Genomic DNA, 18,306 nt, shown 5'->3' on the forward strand with positions numbered 1-18,306 from the left:
AAGAGCCCATGTTTACTGGAGTTTTTTTACTTCTGTATAAGAAACCTGTCCTTGAAATTCAGTGCTTTTTTTTCACCCTGTATATGTAGATACAGAAGTAGATGGTAAGGCAGTACACTTGCGGTGTGGCTTACGGAAGTGTTAATATTTCTTGACACTCGTTTAGAGACGTCCTATGTAGTCTGTCTATCGCCAGCTGTATAAGAGCGTAAATTGGTAAGTTCAATAAAAAACATAGCAGCTACAAAAATTTAAACATTGTTTCAGTTTTATGTAATGAATTTATACCATTTCAGTTTTTTCAATCCCTGCCTAAAGAAATGTAAATTTAATTTTTCATATTACCTGCATAGCATCTCTTAATCCAACTACTTCTCTTCGACCGAACTTTTTATCATTTTACTCAATACAAAAGGAACACAGGGCCAAATCAAGGCAATAACGTGAATGAATGTTTAGCTTTTTGAGATCCCATCTCCCCCCCTCACATTACGCAACAGCAGACGGGCATGCAGTCATGGAGCCACACTACTTTCTGGTGCCTTAACATTGGTCTTCCCTGCTTCATCTCACTATGCAAACTGTAAAATGGCGTTGCATAGCAAGAAATAGTAGCTAACTGGGTATCAGGCTGAAAATTCAAAGGTCGTGACCCAACTGCAGTTTCGAGATCTTTCCTTGAGCGTCAACAAACGCGGGATCCAACGCACACTCACCTACGTGAGAGACATAACTTCCGTAATGCATCCTTTCATGTGAGGGACTTACCTGAACACTCTCAGATCTTAATTTCATGAAATCATGAATTCGGTAAACAGCTGTCTTAAAAGAAACTAAAGTCTGGTATCTAGAACACATCAAACGCATAATACTGGTTAAGTAATTCAAATTTTCATTGTGCTGTAGTAAACAGTCTTGTGAACTGCGAAACACCCGCCGTCAATTTCCTTAATTTCGACTTTATATGGGCCGCAGTATCAGTATTATCACAGCTGGATTCTTTTGCAGCGTTTGTTAAGGCAATGTTACCTATTCATAGCATAAAGTTGCCATCTCTTTACTCTTACAAAAAATGGTTCAAATGGCTCTGAGCGCTATGGGACTTAACATCTGAGGTCATCAGTCCCATAGAACTTAGAACTACGTAAACCTAACTAACCTAAGGGCAACACACACATCCACGCCCGAGGCAGGATTCGAACCTGCGACCGTAGCGGTCGCGCGGCTCCAGACTGTAGCGCCTAGAACCGCTCGGCCACTTCGGCCGGCTTTACTCTTACATTTTGGTCCCGTAACTGTCGGTCGAGTACAATGATGTATTCCTAAGGAATGTCAGCCTGACGCAGGGAGATGAAGACACTCCATCTATAACGGATGAGGCAATAGAATACCTCTGACTGCCAGGTGTCATTATTCCAGACATATGGGGTGTCCATAACTAGAGTTCCAGTTTCAAAATGCTGTCGAAAGAGAACCACTACTCGGAATGACGTCAAATTTGAACAGCATATTACTGACCCAGGGGGAAATGCCGTGGAACAAAAAATTTAACTAAAACGTTAGTAACAGATGGCGCTGTAAACGTATTAACGTAAATGGGGTTGGCTACAAATGACAGATCTATTTCGACACGACGGCTACGGTTTAGATTGCACATTGCACCATCCATACTGTTGAATGTGTATGACCGCACAAGTCAGACAGTCAACAGTTGTGGCACGGTTAGTTACGTAAGCACACAGCCAATGGCAAGATCATACCTCATCGGATGCGAAAAATGGTTTTTTAATAGTCCTGAGGCAAAAAACCACACATAAAGCAAATTACATCGGTTTCTAATTGCCCTGGGTCAAAAAACCGCATGTAAAGCGAAATGAAATCGGGTTTTAACTGTTCTGGGGCCAAAAACCGCATAAAATCGAAATGGCACAGGTTTCTAATTGCCAAGAGGCTGGCGCAAGACGTCTGTCCCAGTTTTCTGCCACACATTAAAATCGAGTAACAGCATATTCCAAAACAGATCGGAGTGTTTCGGAGGTTACGTTGAGAGTGCGTTGCGCAGTGTGTGCCTTCAGTTCAGCTACGTTCGTAGTGTCAGCAGTGAACAGAAACATCTTTCAGATAACCAGACAGCCAGTCACACGGATTAATGTCGGGCGATGTGGACGCCAACGCTGTAGGGAAATGACAGCTGCTAATTCTACTATATTCAAAATTCCTCTGCAGCAGCAGTGTGCGGAGGGGCACCCTCTCGGATAAAAGTAATCCTACCCACACATCCACGCTGTCGAGGGGCTGGAATGACGTTGGAGCGCAAGACTGTCATAACGTTTACCAGTGACGGTGCAAACCCCGAGGTGTTTTTAACATACAGCGCGCGCGTTTGTGTGTGTGTGTGTGTGTGTGTGTGGGGTGGGGGGTGGGGGGTGGGGGGGAGGAAAGAGGAGGGTTGCCTAACTTTGTCTTCGCAGTGGAATTCTCGCGCTGAAAAGGGTTAAAACCACCCTGCCATTGACAACTTCAGTTTGGCACATAAAAATAATTACTTCTGTTGGGATGCTACTAGAATAAGTTACATGTTGGATGGAGAATACTCAAAAAAACATTTAGAGTGCAAAAAATTGTATAAATATGAAGTACACAATGTCACATTCTACCCTAAATGTAGAGTGTGGCAGAACATACGTTTGACTTTGATTAGGCCGCATCAGATTTTATTAGACGGACACAAAGTCGGCTAATACTGTCAGTAAGAAACAGAAGACCTACACCCTGACTGGCACTTTCGGGGAAAACTTAATGGACAAGCACATCAAAATCAATCGATTTATTGTTAGTGTTTCCCTATCCGCCTAAGCCGAATGTATCACCTACCGAAGTACGGACAGTAGTTGTACTGTACTGATGACCAGCTCATTGGGGTGTTGACCGTTATGCAAGTGATGTACGTTCCGTACATGCAATTATCTGCCTGCACAGAGGCCGCAATACGTTGTTGGCAAGCTCCTAAGGCTGAAACTACCTCAGTACAAGACAGAACGCGAGTTTGCTCAGTAGCCAGGAACAGAAATACGACTCGAGTATTCTTATCTAAAGAAGCACTTCAATGCGCGTCAGACCCCTGAGAGGTGAGTAACCGTCATTCGAGTACACAGAATGACAGCTCTGTTCACACTTCACACACCCCTTGTGCCGAAAGCAACACTTCCCAAATCTAACCGCTAGATTCTGCACTGTGGCTCTCACCAGCGAAGTCGTCCGCAGCTCGTGGTCTAGTGGCTAGCGTTGCTGCCTCTGGATCACGGGGTCCCGGGTTAGATTCCTGGCCGAGTAGGGGATTTTTCTCTGTCCGGGACTGGCTGTTTGTGTTGTCCCCGTCATTTCATCATTTAATCATATCATCATCATCATCATCATTCGTGACAGTGGCTAGATTGGGCTGTGTAAAAAAAGTGGATGCTGTAAGACTTGGGACTTTGTACGGGCGCTGATGACCACGCAGTTGAGCGCGCCCACTAACCAAACATCACCACCAGCGAAGTCTCTAGGCCGAACAGCAGAGGGTAGTGCCTTCAATCGATCTCTGCAGGGAAGTGCCACTCCGCGCTATACGTCCGCTCCCTTCTGGACACGTGGTGTCTTCTTTTACGCCCAAGAGACGAATTCCAGCGGTCGTTACAAAAACATCACTTCCCACATAGATCATGAACCACCAGGCAATCACCAGAAGCTCATACTCCTTTCTTAAGATTTCCTGGGAGTTTCCATTTCCTTTCCTACATCCTTAGCACTCCGCCAATCAAATAAGCATCTCTGCTCTTTTGATGGGAAGCATGCCCCAGCGCTTCTCGTGAGCAGATTCCTCGGAAGTCAGTTCGCGACCATCGTTCGTGACCCTGTACATTCCTTCACACTAAACGCTCTTTCGCCAGCTGCGCTATTCTGAAATTTTTTTGTACCGTCAGAGTGCAACCTACCACTCACACTGTCGGCATTGTGCGGGTTCTGTGGCCTCAAACATCGTAAACTGCAGCCACCTCGCCCTGCTCTCTCTCAGGGTGGTAAACGTCCGCTCCTGCAAAAGACGAGTCTCTTCCCATACTGTCTAACCGATAGCAGTTTCTGAGGAACGCGTAACCCATATAATTGTTTCTGTCAGTGCTCAGCTCTAATTTCTACATGCAATACTAAAGGAACGGTCAGTAGATGGTGCTAGCAAAATCAGCCAATCAAAGGATCAATAAATCATAAACCATGATCTAATACAAATAGAAATAGTCTTCTGGAACATCAAATGTGTGGTGGCAAAATCTTGCCGCCTTGAAACGGTACAGGTAACAGAACCCACAGAACTCACCTCCTCGAAAAAATGCGACCTTTCAATAAACGTGGCTGTCAACTTTGCAGAATGAAGTGGGACCGGTTAATATGCACGCTGATTTTTCGTTGCCCATATTCTGCATATTGATATGACCTTGAAGATGTAAATGCGCTTCGTATGTCCACTGATCATTCATTGTCCACTTCCATAAGAGCAAAAAATTCCAGAGCGAACGTCTGTCTTGCTGGCAGGTCAGCAGGAAGGACCTGATGCACGTGGGTGATTCTGTATGGATAGCATGCAGGATGTTTCGTGGGACTTCATGCACAATGCTCACAGGCATGTCCAACGTTCGGGCAGTATCTCGTGCAGTGCATGTTTGCACACCACCGCTCAATACCTCCTACAGTGCTGTAGCCACAACTGACAGACGTCGTACCAGTCGCTTTCCTCCCTCTGCCACACTGCATTTCAAAACACGTATCTCTCATAATTTTGTAAACATTTTCTCTAGACTCTTAGCAAAAATCGGATCAATAATTTTTTTCATACCCTTAATTGTCCGAAATTTCTGCACGGCTATTGGCCCGCAGTCGCCGTTATTGTAAGAGATTTACCAGCAGCGCGCGATCCTTCGTGGAGTCATGTTGGGAGTCTCAGACGCAAAGCGATGAATAGCCGTCGGCTGCGTGTCTGTTGCTGTGCATATTCTGACGATTACAACGGCATATAGTGGTCAAATTTTCATTAGAACTTTTTGTTCCTTGACGTTCCCGCTGAGTCAATATGTGGTTCAAATTTGACGTCATTCTGAGTAGACGTTTCTTTGTACAGCGTTTTGAAATTGCACCTTTACTTAAGGACACCGCCGTCTCAGGGACACCTGGCGCTAGCAGGGACCAGCAATTTGCGAACAAAGGCATGATAAGGGATGTTATTTGATACATGTAAAACATGACATGTCGAGCTCTAAAAAGCAGGCAAAAGCTGTTAAGATTTATTGGTATGAAACACATATGACCATGCAACTTCCAAACAGTGTTTTTGGGAACACTCACGGGAAAACAAATACGGTTAGGCCTGCCATGGTTCACAAAATAAAACACACGGACATCCAAAGTAGTTTGGAATTACTTAGGGACGCTGGGATCTCGTGAGATCAAGCGAACGATGACTTGGAGTGAAGAGAAATGCTTGCTGCCATGCTGTTATCAGATTTCTTACCTACAGTGTATTTCGCTGCAATAGACAATTCTCCATTCAATTTTTTTGGAACAGTCCGTGATCTTTCGTTGCTTCTTTTAAATATTGGATTATGGGCGTAACAGACCTTGAATATGTAACTGGTAATCGTATATGAAAAACAGAGAAACTAGAATATCGTGCCCATATTCAAAGACCTCAAAGAAGTCTATGATTCAGGATTTACACCAGAACTTTCTAAATTTTAGAGGAGATGAGTTTAGGTGAAAAATCCAATGAACTCATTAGACATACTTTAAGCAACATGATAGAGGTAAAGTCCAGAGGAAAGCTTTGAGTTCTTAAAGAACAAAACAGTGGTCAGACGAAGACACTTTAACGACGTCCTTCATAAGGCGGTCAGGGAATGGCGATGAGGAATAAACGGAGTGGAATGCGACTGTGATGTAAGGAAGAAAAAAATACGGATAGTGTTTGGAATTCGTAGACAATATTGTGCTATTGTCGGAATCATTAGAAGACGTGGCCAATAAAGCCATCCAACTAGACAGACAAGCATCGAGAAGAGACAGTGTATCCCAAACCCTAGATCAGTGACAATAGATTAGTGAAAAGTAAGAAGGCGACGAGGTTTAAATAATGAAAAGAATGGACGGAAACTAGAATGACAGAAAAGATGTTATCTATGGTGTCCAGTGCATTCCAAAAATAGCTTCCTATGTTCTGTTCGTAATACATGTAGTGCATTTCCTGGACCTTTCTAAGAACACCATTGTCCCTCTTGCCACCTCAGAGTCGTAAAACAATCGCTGGTACAGGCCTTACACCATGGGAGATCGTATCCATGTTGTCCTGCGTCATGTTGCGGCCCGTCCGCGGCGAACTTCTGAGAATTCACCCGGGGGCGGTCCCCGTATCCGGCTATTGAGCGTCGTTGCTAACCTGATGGCTGATAGCTCGTCCCAGTGTGCTTCCAAATGGTTTCATATTTATACACTGAGCTGACAAGTCGTGGGATAGCGATATGCACAAGTACAGATGGTGGTAGTATCGCGTACACGAGGTAAAAAATGACTGTGCATTGCCGGAGCTGTCATTTGTACTCAGGTGATTAATATGAGACGGCTTCTGACGTTATTAAGGGCGCACGATTGGAATTAAGACTCCGAACGCGGGATGGTAATCCGATCTAGACACATGGGACACTGCATTTCGGAAATCGTTATAGAATTAAATATTCAGAGATCCACAATGTGGAGAGTGTGTGGAGAGTACCAAATTTCAGGCATTAACGCCCATAGTGGACAACGCAGTGACGGCCTTCACTTCACGACCGAGATCAGCGACGTTTGCGTGAAATTGTCAGTGCTAGTAGACTAGCAACACTGCGTGGAATAACCGCATAAATCAATGTCTGACTTCCAATGAAGGTATCCTTTAGAACACTGCGGCGAAGTTTGGAGATAACGTACTATGGCAGCAGACGACCGACACGAGTGCCTTTGCTGACAACACATCGCCTACGGCGCCTCTTCTGTACTCGTGACCGTATCGGATGGATCCTAGACAACTGGAAAACCGTGGCCTGGTTCAAATGAGTCCCGATTTCAGCTGGAAGGAGCTGATGGCAAGGTTCGAGCGTAGTGGAGACCCCATGAACACATGGACCCACGGAGACCCCATGAACACATGGACCCAAGTTAACAAGGCACCATCCAAGCTGGTGGTTTCTCCGCAATGGTGTGGACTCTGTCCTCTGGTCCAACTAAACCAATCATTGACTAGAAAGAAGGTTACGTTGGGCTAGTCTGCATGCGAATAACGTTGGAATTTTTACGGATGACAATGCGCCATGTCATAAGAAACACAATTGTTCGTAATTTGTTTGAAGAACATTGTGGACATTTCGAGCGAATTATGTCGCCACCCACATCGCCCGACTTAAATTCTATCGAACATTTATGGGACGTAATCGAGGAGTCAGTTCGCGCACAAGAGCCAACACGATTTAATATTGCTGCAGTGGACTTGAAACGAGTTCTGGAATCCATGCTACACATAGTTGCTGCACTACGCCGGTTAAAAGGTGGTCCGACACGGTATTGGGATTTATTACAGGACTTCCGTCACATCGGTGTATACACTATGCAAATGTGAATAAAAACGTAAACAGAGATAATTAACTATCGACTATCTCTGGTAGTATTGTGATCTCATGGGTCTTTATATTTTGATTTTATATTAATTACGGGACAGTTTCTGAAGAAAGGGTCGCGTAACACAAGTTGTGAGGACTGACGTGTAGCATAGCCCAGGTTGGAAGGTGACAATCTGGTTTTGAGCTGGTGAAGGCATCGTATGTGACCATTAAATCTTAGGTCTAGTGACATACATAGGTTTGGTTAGTGAGTTCCTTTGTGAGTTGGCGAAGCGGTATTGAACACTTCATATTAATCTGCTTTACCAGAAGCGCGCTCACCAACAGCTGAGATGCGCACAAACTTCTCTCTCTCGTATAGATGTACCAGGTGTAGCGATCGTGTGTGTGTGTGTGTGTGTGTGTGTGTGTGTTGTGTGTGTGTGTGCGCGCAAGAGGCGCTGCGTGTCGTTTCCTCAGGCAGGCTCTCCACGGAGGACGTTCCCTGGTCTTGTGCGCGCGTGTGTTGCGGTCGCCAGCCATTGTGCCCGCCGTGCTTCATTTCGGAGCGCCGCGCTGCGGCCATAAGCCGCTTGGGCGCGGCCGCTGTTTCATTAAGCCGCCTCATACCACACCACCCGGCGTCTTAGGCAGCAACTCCAGCCCGCGGCTGCCGGCTCTGCAAATATTTGCGCTCTTTGCTGCATCGATTGGCAGCTTTCTGCGCATCGTTCCTACCTCTGGAGGAGCACCGCACGTGGACTCCTCGTCCTCCCCCAGTTCTGTAGCCTGTCTCACCTGATGCGGGATTCCGGTTATGGAAAGGAAATTAATCTTTTTCGTCAGTGCCCCAAAGTCCTCATTTCTTATTGTATGCTCCCGTGCTGTTTTGTCTTCCTTGTATTACCACGGAACTTAGTCCCTGGTATCCGTGTGAGGTGCGATTTCTTGTGACAGCAGGGCACTCGCGTGGCTACCTCACGCACCCTGCCTGCAAAATTGTACGTCTTTCTGGTGATCTACTTCCTTTCACCCCTCACGTCCCGAGGCTGCGTACTGGGCACTGTCATTTCGGTCACCGTCTTTTGTTAATTTAGACCCGGCATCACTCTGTGCTTACTGCAAACAACCACTGACTGTGCCGTTTTCTGACTCAATGCCGATTTTATAAAGGTTTACATTTTAATGTATGTTTGCCATCGGACTTAATAGATACTTCAGCCGATACAGCATGAGCTGTAGTTCGCGTCTTACTTCTTATTCGTCGTAGTAATATGACGACGGACCATTAATTATCAAACCTTTGAGCAACCTCCTCAAAGAGGAAGTGATGGTTTTTAGCTATCCCTGTACTCCAGTCGACTATGCTCTGAGTATTATCGGTTTCAAATTAATTTGGTAATTGACCATTTTGAACTGACACGGGCGCTTATAACCTCAATTGTTTTGCACCCTAAAGCAACAACAAAAAGCGAATCCTTGCAATTCAACCTGTTGTGCTGATATTCATGAATAGCAATCTAGGGTGTGTTTCTCAACAGCATAATGTCGCCCACATACTGCTTTTATATCCCAATATGGTCTACAGCGTGTCGACGCGTTGCCTTTAGCAAAAAAAATGTTCAAATGTGTGTGAAATCTAATGGGACTTAACTGCTAAGGTCATCAGTCCCTAAGCGTACACACTACGGGACCAGCGCGGCTTGCCTTTAGCATGTTTGATCACCAGACCTGTCTCCAATAAGGGAAATCGTCGGACGGCAAATCTAGCGTCATCCAAAAACTGCATTAACTGTCCATGTATTGACAGAACAAGTGCATCAGCCATGGAATTCCATCCCATAAACTGACATCCGGCACCTGTACAACACAATGCATTCACGTTTACATGCTGGCATTCAACTGTCCGGAGGATACGCTGGTTATTAATGCTCGATCATTCCACATTTGCAATGGCTGATCTCGCGCTTGGATTAATCTGTGATCTAGCAATGTTAATCACTTAAATGTTACCTAGGCAAATTTATTCCAGAAATTTCATTAACTCTACAATAATTACTTTTTGCTACTGCGATTTTTTCTGTCAGTATATTTTCAGAAGTCTGATTCTCAAAATTGAGACCTATGTTAGATACCAGCAGGCTTCCTCTCGCAAGCATTGCTCCCTACACGCTCCACTATGTTCCTTTTTTCCTCCTTGCTTCGTCCCTAGCACATTATTTTGCTTACAAACTAGTAGAATTCCTACAGTTCGTCTAACCAGTACTCCTTGAATTCTTTTCACTTTTATCGCTAATGTTATTTCTGTTATTCCTCATTTCTTAGGTCTTTCTTGTTTAACCCATAATCTGTGCTGCGCAGTAATCATTCCATTCAATAAGTACTTAAGTTCTTCGTCACTTTGGCAGAGGGTAGCAATGTTTTTCGATATACATGTTCAACAGTTAAGGGATAGAGCAAAAAAGACAGCATCCATGCGTTACATGCTTTCCTATTTGACCTCGTCTCTTGGTCTTCCATTCTTGTTTCCTGTCGGTCCTTGTACGTCTCCTATATTACCCGTCTTTCCCCACAAGTAATAACCATTTTTCTGAGAATTTCAAATGTTTTGCCCCAGTTTGCGTTGTCGAACGCTTTTTTAAACGGACAAAATCCAATGGAAGTTGGCTGATTTACAACAGCGAATTCAGTAACGAAGGATACACGAATTGTTCATCGCGACACGTATATGCAATAAGAGTGGCTCAGTGTTTCTGCTGTGACTATTCCAAACTTTGTATACAGTGTGGTCAGAAACGGTATGAAGAATTTGTAATCGTGCTTCAGGGTAGGATGTGCTGAGAAATAATTGTTAAGAAAAAATTCTATACGTTGCGTCGTTTACGAGTTTATTAGCACTGAAGTTAGCCAAACAGGTCGTGGCGCAGGCAGATTCAAGCGGCCCATCAGCTCTACCGCCCCATGTCCAGTTTTGTGTCTTCCTCTTGTTAGATTTTGGGAAACCGAACAGAGAATATGTTTGGTGACACCGTCTCTGGAGTGCCACTTGAATTTGCGACAGAAACAATATTGACTGCTACCGCCATACACCAGAGCGGTGCTCAGTCCCTGTTGTAGTAGCCTACTGATTATTCTCGCGTTCTGTAGTATATGTCTGTAAATCGAATATTGCAGTAGACGAATCTGATAGCGCTTTATCGAATGGGCACGTAAAATTCAGATTTAAAAATCATTTAGTTTGAAACGGGAAACAAGCCGATGCGTGGCTTCGACGCTGTGAGTCGTATGAAGGACGTGTTCGCGCTGACACCTGCTGCACGTTCTAAAAACAAAATTGAAAAAAAAAAACTACTACTACTACTACTACTACTACTACTACTACTACTACTACTACTTTCCTCTCCCGTTCCACTCGCAGATAGAGCGAGCCTCCGAATGAGCCCTGACTTCTCTTATCTTACCCTCATTGTCCCTTCGCGAAATATATGTTCGCGGCAGCAGGATCGTTTTGCAGTCAACGTCAAATGCCAGTTCTCCAAATTCTCTTTAGTGTTCCTCGAGAAGAACGTCGCCTCCCCTCCAGGTATTCCCATTTGACTTGATCTCCGTCAACATCTGCATGTTGTTCGAACCTACCGATAACAAATGTAGCAGCTCCTCTGAATTGCTTCGATGTCTTCCTTCAATCACACCTCGTGCGAATCCCAAACACTCGAGTAGTACTCAAGAGTAGGTCCCACTGGCGGCCTGTATGCGGTCTCCTTCACAGATTAACTTCACTATCCTAAAACTCTTGCATTAAACTGAAGTCGACCAGTCGTCTTCCCCGCCACAATCCTCACATGTTCGTTCCGTCTCATGTCGCTTCGCAGTATTACGCCTAGATATTTAAACGATGTGACTGAGCCAACCAGGACACTACTAATGCTGTATCCGAACATTACAGGCTTGTTTTTCCTGCTCATCCACTTCAACTTAAATAACTTAGAGCCAGCTGCCACTCATCATACTAACTAGAAATTTGGTCTGTCATCTTGTATCATCCTATAGCCGCTCATCTTCGACACTTTCCCGTACGCCACAGCGTCAGCAGCAGACAAACGCACACTAATGCCCACCCAGTCCGCCAGATCATCTGTGTATAAAGAAAATAATAGTTGTCATATCATCCTTTCCTGTGGCACTCCCGAAGATATCATTGTCTCTGAAGAAACTCCTCGTCGGGGACAATATGTTGGATTCTGTTGCCTAAACCCGGTACATCAGAGAAAATAAGCCCGACAACTAATAGGAGGGTAATGTGAGCGTGACGACCCATAGGAGGGTTATGTTTTTTAATTTTTTTTTTTATTACGGAACTGGCCAATTACAGACAGCTTAGAACCTAAGACGAGGATACGTTCCTTTTCTCATTTTCGCAGAACTTTCTTGCTTTGGCTAATGTCCTGCCTCTGTTACTTGGAAATCACCCTCAGGTTGCAGTTTTTGTTACTGGACAGCAAATTTTGCAGAAGTAATCAGTAGCCTGTGTGGAGTATTTTGTGAAGTTAGGTTTTCTTAAATCTCTTCTTGTCTCTTCCAGCCATCCCATGGTTTCTTTAATGAAATTAAAAGTCCTTTTCATTAGCGTATTGTCATTCATTCTATAAATATTAATCTCCTCATTATTTCAGCTATTCTTCCTATGTTTCTATATAAATCTTCGTTTCTTATCTTCGTGCAGTCACCTTTGTTCTTCTGTTCTCCTAAAAATTTTCTGAGTTTCTCTTCCCTTCTTCCTTCCCTTCTTCCTTCCCTTCTTCCTTCCCTTCTTCCTTCCCTTCTTCCTTCCCTTCTTCCTTCCCTTCTTCCTTCCCTTCTTCCTTCCCTTCTTCCTTCCCTTCTTCCTTCCCTTCTTCCTTCCCTTCTTCCTTCCCTTCTTCCTTCCCTTCTTCCTTCCCTTCTTCCTTCCCTTCTTCCTTCCCTTCTTCCTTCCCTTCTTCCTTCCCTTCTTCCTTCCCTTCTTCCTTCCCTTCTTCCTTCCCTTCTTCCTTCCCTTCTTCCTTCCCTTCTTCCTTCCCTTCTTCCTTCCCTTCTTCCTTCCCTTCTTCCTTCCCTTCTTCCTTCCCTTCTTCCTTCCCTTCTTCCTTCCCTTCTTCCTTCCCTTCTTCCTTCCCTTCTTCCTTCCCTTCTTCCTTCCCTTCTTCCTTCCCTTCTTCCTTCCCTTCTTCCTTCCCTTCTTCCTTCCCTTCTTCCTTCCCTTCTTCCTTCCCTTCTTCCTTCCCTTCTTCCTTCCCTTCTTCCTTCCCTTCTTCCTTCCCTTCTTCCTTCCCTTCTTCCTTCCCTTCTTCCTTCCCTTCTTCCTTCCCTTCTTCCTTCCCTTGCTCCTTTCCAGTACTACTTTTTCACCTCTTCTATTCACTATTAGACATTACGATCGATAAAGTGTTTCGGTTTAATTACTGTTGACTAATGCTTAATTTTTGCCTGAAATGATACTAATCTCTTATTATATCGGTTTTCGGTGAGTTCGTACGCTAATTCCACTTCTTTCAATATTTTTTTGCCAGTGGTGTTACCCAATCTTCCAAACACTTAAACTTACCACGCAGTTTGATGTTTCGATCACAGATGCAACATCCCACAAAGGGGTTAACACACCTTCCTAATTTTCTTTCAACCAAGACATGATTGTAAGCCCTTCACCGGACCATATGTATCGTGACGACACTTCAAATAATCTCCCGAACGATAATCGTCGCGTCTTTGAATGTTAATTCACAACTGACGCGGCTACAACACAAGTGCATGGGCGTCTTACCCCCAACAACAGTTTTGAGATATGGAACTGAAATGAAAAGCAACTTTGGATATTCAACTACGATGGTATTAATTTTTTTGTTCGACATTGCATAAGGAAATTCGATTCTGGAGAGATAGGGAAGGCTTACAACCGTGAAAGAATACAATGTAGTAAGCAGGAGCCTGTATCCTATTGGCTTTACGAGCTAGCTGAACGTGTTCGTTCCAGTTCACTGAAGCCAAATACAAATTTACGTTAAGCTAAATATTTTCCGACAGTTTAGAACAAATTGTCTGCAGCCACGAACATCCAAAACTGGAATTTTATCCTCTTTTTTTTCGTTAATCTAACAAAGTGTGCCTGTGGTCTTACTTCGTGGCAGTTCTGCATTGACCGAGGCATGTGTAGCAGCAACTGCTCTCGTGGCCTGATGTTTAAACCGTACCTTTAAGCGTCAGTAACAACGCCCTAGTTCTCCCGTTACCGACTATGAGCTCTTGCTTGTGGTGCCGACAGCAACATTTCAGCGGTATGCTACATTCCAGTACACAACCTGTGCTTTCACATTTCATTTGGAATGCTGGAATGCTAGACACCTGAGTCATTATTTTCCTTCCCACCTTTCCACCTTGCCCCAGATAGCCATATACGTGTGCTGGATCTAAAGTATTTTTGTACTGCGTCGGAAGTCGTAAGCCCGGGGATAGAGGGATAAACATTTTCACCACTTTTGCAGGTCCTCTAAGCCGCCAAAATTGTTTGTGAACAGTCACGTATGAAAGCAGTTTTTTTCTTTTTCCTGTTACGACGAAGGATTTGTATGCTATTACTTTCAGGAAACGTCTATGCTCAAAGATCGTACCAATTTATCGTAGATTAGTGCTACGAAGTGACACATTAACAAGTTAAACAATACTATGTTCCATTCCCCAGTCTGTCTTTTATCTAATAGACATGAAGATATCGCCTTGATTGTGCACATAATATATTAATCAGCCATACTCTTGTAGACAAACACTGTTTGGTTGCGTGTAATCTTCTGCACCGTGTGATAATACTTTGTCTTGTTCGGAAACAGAAGTAGAGACACGGACTGCATTCATGTGGATTGTCACGTCTCTTCATTGCGTAATATCAGACGTCGAAGTTTTTATTATCAGAGCTTAAACGATACTGGACGTACACTTAACTCTCGCTAATCGGGCCCACAGTAGACCGGCCTGTCAGTAAGCCGGCCCACATCCGGCCTCCAGCCAGTCACGCAGATATGACGCGCACAACAATGAATTTTCGTGCGCAACAGTGTTGTTAAGCACAATGTTACACAGTGCTGTACGTTCCAGGAGGGGGAGGAATTGATGGAGAATGTTGCCAAGTAGCTGAGCAAAATTGAGAAGGACCAAATTTTATCAGATACTGAAATACTCAAAAGTATGCGGAAAAGTAGTGATGTAAGTGATGGAGAGGACATAGGACAGAGTATTAAGAATTCTGACACTGCTGTTACTGAAGCTGCGGACATCTTCCTGGAGTACATCATTCAACAACCAGATACGCGCACTACTCATTTATTGAAGGTCTATAAGGTATATTACATATATGTAGAATTGTGGACAGTTGGGAATGTGAGTCTCACGGGAAGCGTGCAAGGGATAAGTCCCTGCAGTCGCGCTATTCATCTGTGCCCTCGGTGGCTCAGATGGATAGAGCGTCTGCCATGTAAGCGGAGATCCCGGGTTCGAGTCCCGGTCGGGGCACACATTTTCAGCTGTCCACATCGAGGTATATCAACACCTGTCGGCAGCTGAGGGTTTCAGTTAGCCATCATTCACTCATTTAATGCTTTAAAGTGGTTATGAGTCAGCGTCGCATATCATCATTGCGAGGACATGCTTCATAGTTAGTGATACTACTGTTTCTTCACACACCAGAACTAAATTTTCTATGAAAATGAATGTATCTTTGGTTTCAATGCAGTATCAGTTACGCCAATCCAACATCCATGTGTACAAAGAATTGCCGGTTTAGCGAGAGTTTACTGAATGTTATAGTAACAGCTTTGGTGGGTGATACTGCGTATTGAAATAAGAAACCTTATTAAAAAAATTCCACCGTTTCTCGATTTACAATGAGCTAAGTACTTGGTGGCACCGTTTGTAGAAAGGATATATTTGAACACAGCCACCAAAATCGGTACGCACCTATCAAGATACCTTTCCCATTATCGATCCCAGTGAGAGGAGGAGAGGGGGGGGGGGGGGGGGGGGGGGGGAGTGCAGAGTTAGGGTTCTGTTATGAGGCTCAAACTGGTGTGAGAGCCCCAGGTATCACTCAAGGGGGTTCTGCATAAGAAATTACTTATTTTTAAAAGCGTTACCAGTTACTCACATCCGAAATTGGTCAGTAGGATCTAAATCGCTAATCTACCGATAATTTGTGATCAGCCCCTGGAATTTAAAAAAAGTGTATTAGCAAAGATACAGAGTACAATTTGTACTGAAGAGCTAGTTGTGGGTGGGTCACTCCCCATCGCATGCTGAGATCTGGAGGATGCTAGACTGCTATCACCCACCAACTGTCCTGATTATCTTTCCCACTTTATTTTACTATTGAAAGTACAACTGGTTTGCATTACATTTCCAGCTTTCTAACTTTCACTGATAGCAGCCTCCTGGCAAGTACGTATTATTTATTCCATTACTGTCATTGCACTTAGTCAGGTTGGCAGTGGTCAGATGTGAGGTGTCCCTCACCACAGAAAAGACGTGGTTCAGCCTCCCTCTGCTCTCTAGCCTGCATACTGACTCAACACACATAGTTTTACCTATACCTGAATTATTTCTCGTCTCATGCATCAAATCTGCTTTCACTGTTCAGTTTCACCATTCTCACATTTGATTAAAAATTTGATCAGATTTCTGGTTAACATAACTAGCTCTAGTTAGCCTCTCTTGAATGAGGGGCTAATCACAAAGCTGTTCAGTCCCCCAACCCTTGCCCCCCAACCCTTGCCCCCCAACCCTTGCCCCCCAACCCTTGCCCCCCAACCCTTGCCCCCCAACCCTTGCCCCCCAACCCTTGCCCCCCAACCCTTGCCCCCCAACCCTTGCCCCCCAACCCTTGCCCCCCAACCCTTGCCCCCCAACCCTTGCCCCCCAACCCTTGCCCCCCAACCCTTGCCCCCCAACCCTTGCCCCCCAACCCTTGCCCCCCAACCCTTGCCCCCCAACCCTTGCCCCCCAACCCTTGCCCCCCAACCCTTGCCCCCCAACCCTTGCCCCCCAACCCTTGCCCCCCAACCCTTGCCCCCCAACCCTTGCCCCCCAACCCTTGCCCCCCAACCCTTGCCCCCAACCCGACATCCTCCCAGTGTTCTATGGCAACTAGATTCTTTCTTTCTTTCGCTTACACCATAGTCCTGCAGCGATCACAGGGTCAGTGTGGTTACAACGTATTTGGCAATGTTAGTTTTAGGGATGGCCGGGTGCTCTTCCTGCCGCCACCCCATACCCACCAGGACGGAATCAGTGTACCCCAACTGTCTGTGGCTAGTGTAAACCGTGAAGCAGTGTGGACATGTTTCAAATGTCTGAGACACGTGTAATTGAGGCGGAACGTGGGGACCAGCCCGGTATTCACCTAGTGGGGTGTGGAAAACCACCTAAAAACAACATCCAGGCTGGCCGGCACACCGGCCCTCGTCGTTAATCCGCCGGGCAGATTCGATCCGGGGCCAGCGCGCCTACCTGAGTCCAGTAAGCAGCGTGTTAGCGATCTCGGCTACCCTGGTGGGTCTATGGCAACTAGATTCACGATACATTAATGTGGAGATTTGGCATGCCAAGAATAGCTTTATTGTCAAGTCTTGAAGTTCGCGCACTTCTTATCATAGGACAGTGAAAGAGTAGCGTTATCTGCAGTCATTGAGAGACGCGCGAGGTGTCAGGTGCCCTGCCAGAGATAACCGTCGTCCGGCAACGTGCAGTGTACTGGTGTCGGTGCTGTCAGTGCGAATGTGCCCCGCAGGCGCGCAGTATGCTGACAGCCTAGCCGCGATCCCAGGCCGCGACATGGAGACGGTGCAGGTGCACATGCCGGTGCGCGTCACGGTGGAGGCGGTGGACGACGTGGACGTGGACGTGGGCGTGGGCGCGCCGTGGGAGGGCCCGCGCCCCCGCGCGGGGTTGGGTCTGGATGGCGATCCGGCTGCGTCGAGCAGCTCGCACAGCCTGCCGCTGGTGCTGGAGTCGGGCGCCGACTCCGCCCCCGAGCTGGGGCCGCCCTCCGCCGACAAGCGCGGCCGCCGCAAGTCGTGGCACATTAAGATGGAGCGCAAGCGCCGCAAGGGAGTCATCGGCAACGTCGCCGCCGCCGACCGCCAGAAGAGGCCCTCCTGGTGGAACATCTTCGTGCCCGACCACTGGCCCAGGTGAGCAGCAGAGACACGTAATATCTAACTTTAAACCTTGCCTTCCTTAGTAACACATTCCACTCAATATAACGATAGACAACGTATTTCTGATTTATTGTTATTGTACGTATTATACTATTCCGAACTATTATGCCGTGGTCAGACAAACTTCTTATTTAAATGTGACTTTTCGTAATATGCGAAGGCGTAGGCTGCGGGGTTCGGAGTCTGCGATAACTTAATCGTAGCCCGCGTTAGGTCACGATGCCGGCACTGCACAGGGAGAGTCGAAGGCACCTCGACACGCTCAGTACCTATCCAGAATACTAGTTTTAAGATTTGACAATGTCGATATGTAATCAAGTGAAGAAGAAAGTACGGTTACGAGGGGAGGGATCAGTCGCTATCGGCGAGAGATCAGTAGTAACTTCCAAATTTGAGGCTAAAGGCAG

The 18,306-nt window shown here is 45.7% G+C and overlaps 2 protein-coding genes across 7 annotated transcripts in view; one reads left to right on the top strand and one right to left on the bottom strand.

The window, feature by feature from the left end:
- The window catches only part of LOC126457568 (nuclear receptor coactivator 7), a 799,075-nt gene that overhangs the window by 67,155 nt on the left and 713,614 nt on the right, over positions 1 to 18,306 (top strand). For all 6 annotated transcript variants that reach the window (XM_050093982.1, XM_050093983.1, XM_050093984.1 and 3 more), the window contains exon 2: positions 17,470 to 17,872. In XM_050093982.1, coding sequence (XP_049949939.1) covers positions 17,514 to 17,872 — 359 coding nt within the window. In that variant the 5' untranslated portion in view covers positions 17,470 to 17,513. The remainder of the gene's footprint in view (positions 1 to 17,469; positions 17,873 to 18,306) is intronic.
- LOC126456236 (cilia- and flagella-associated protein 251-like) lies at positions 12,407 to 14,089 on the bottom strand. Its single transcript, XM_050091989.1, has 2 exons — positions 14,064 to 14,089; positions 12,407 to 13,037 (listed from the first exon to the last, which is right to left on the bottom strand). The coding sequence occupies exons 1-2, from the start codon at positions 14,087 to 14,089 to the stop codon at positions 12,407 to 12,409; spliced, it is 657 nt and encodes a 218-aa protein (XP_049947946.1).

Source organism: Schistocerca serialis, chromosome 2, assembly GCF_023864345.2.
Source record: "Schistocerca serialis cubense isolate TAMUIC-IGC-003099 chromosome 2, iqSchSeri2.2, whole genome shotgun sequence".
Taxonomy (NCBI): domain Eukaryota; kingdom Metazoa; phylum Arthropoda; class Insecta; order Orthoptera; family Acrididae; genus Schistocerca; species Schistocerca serialis.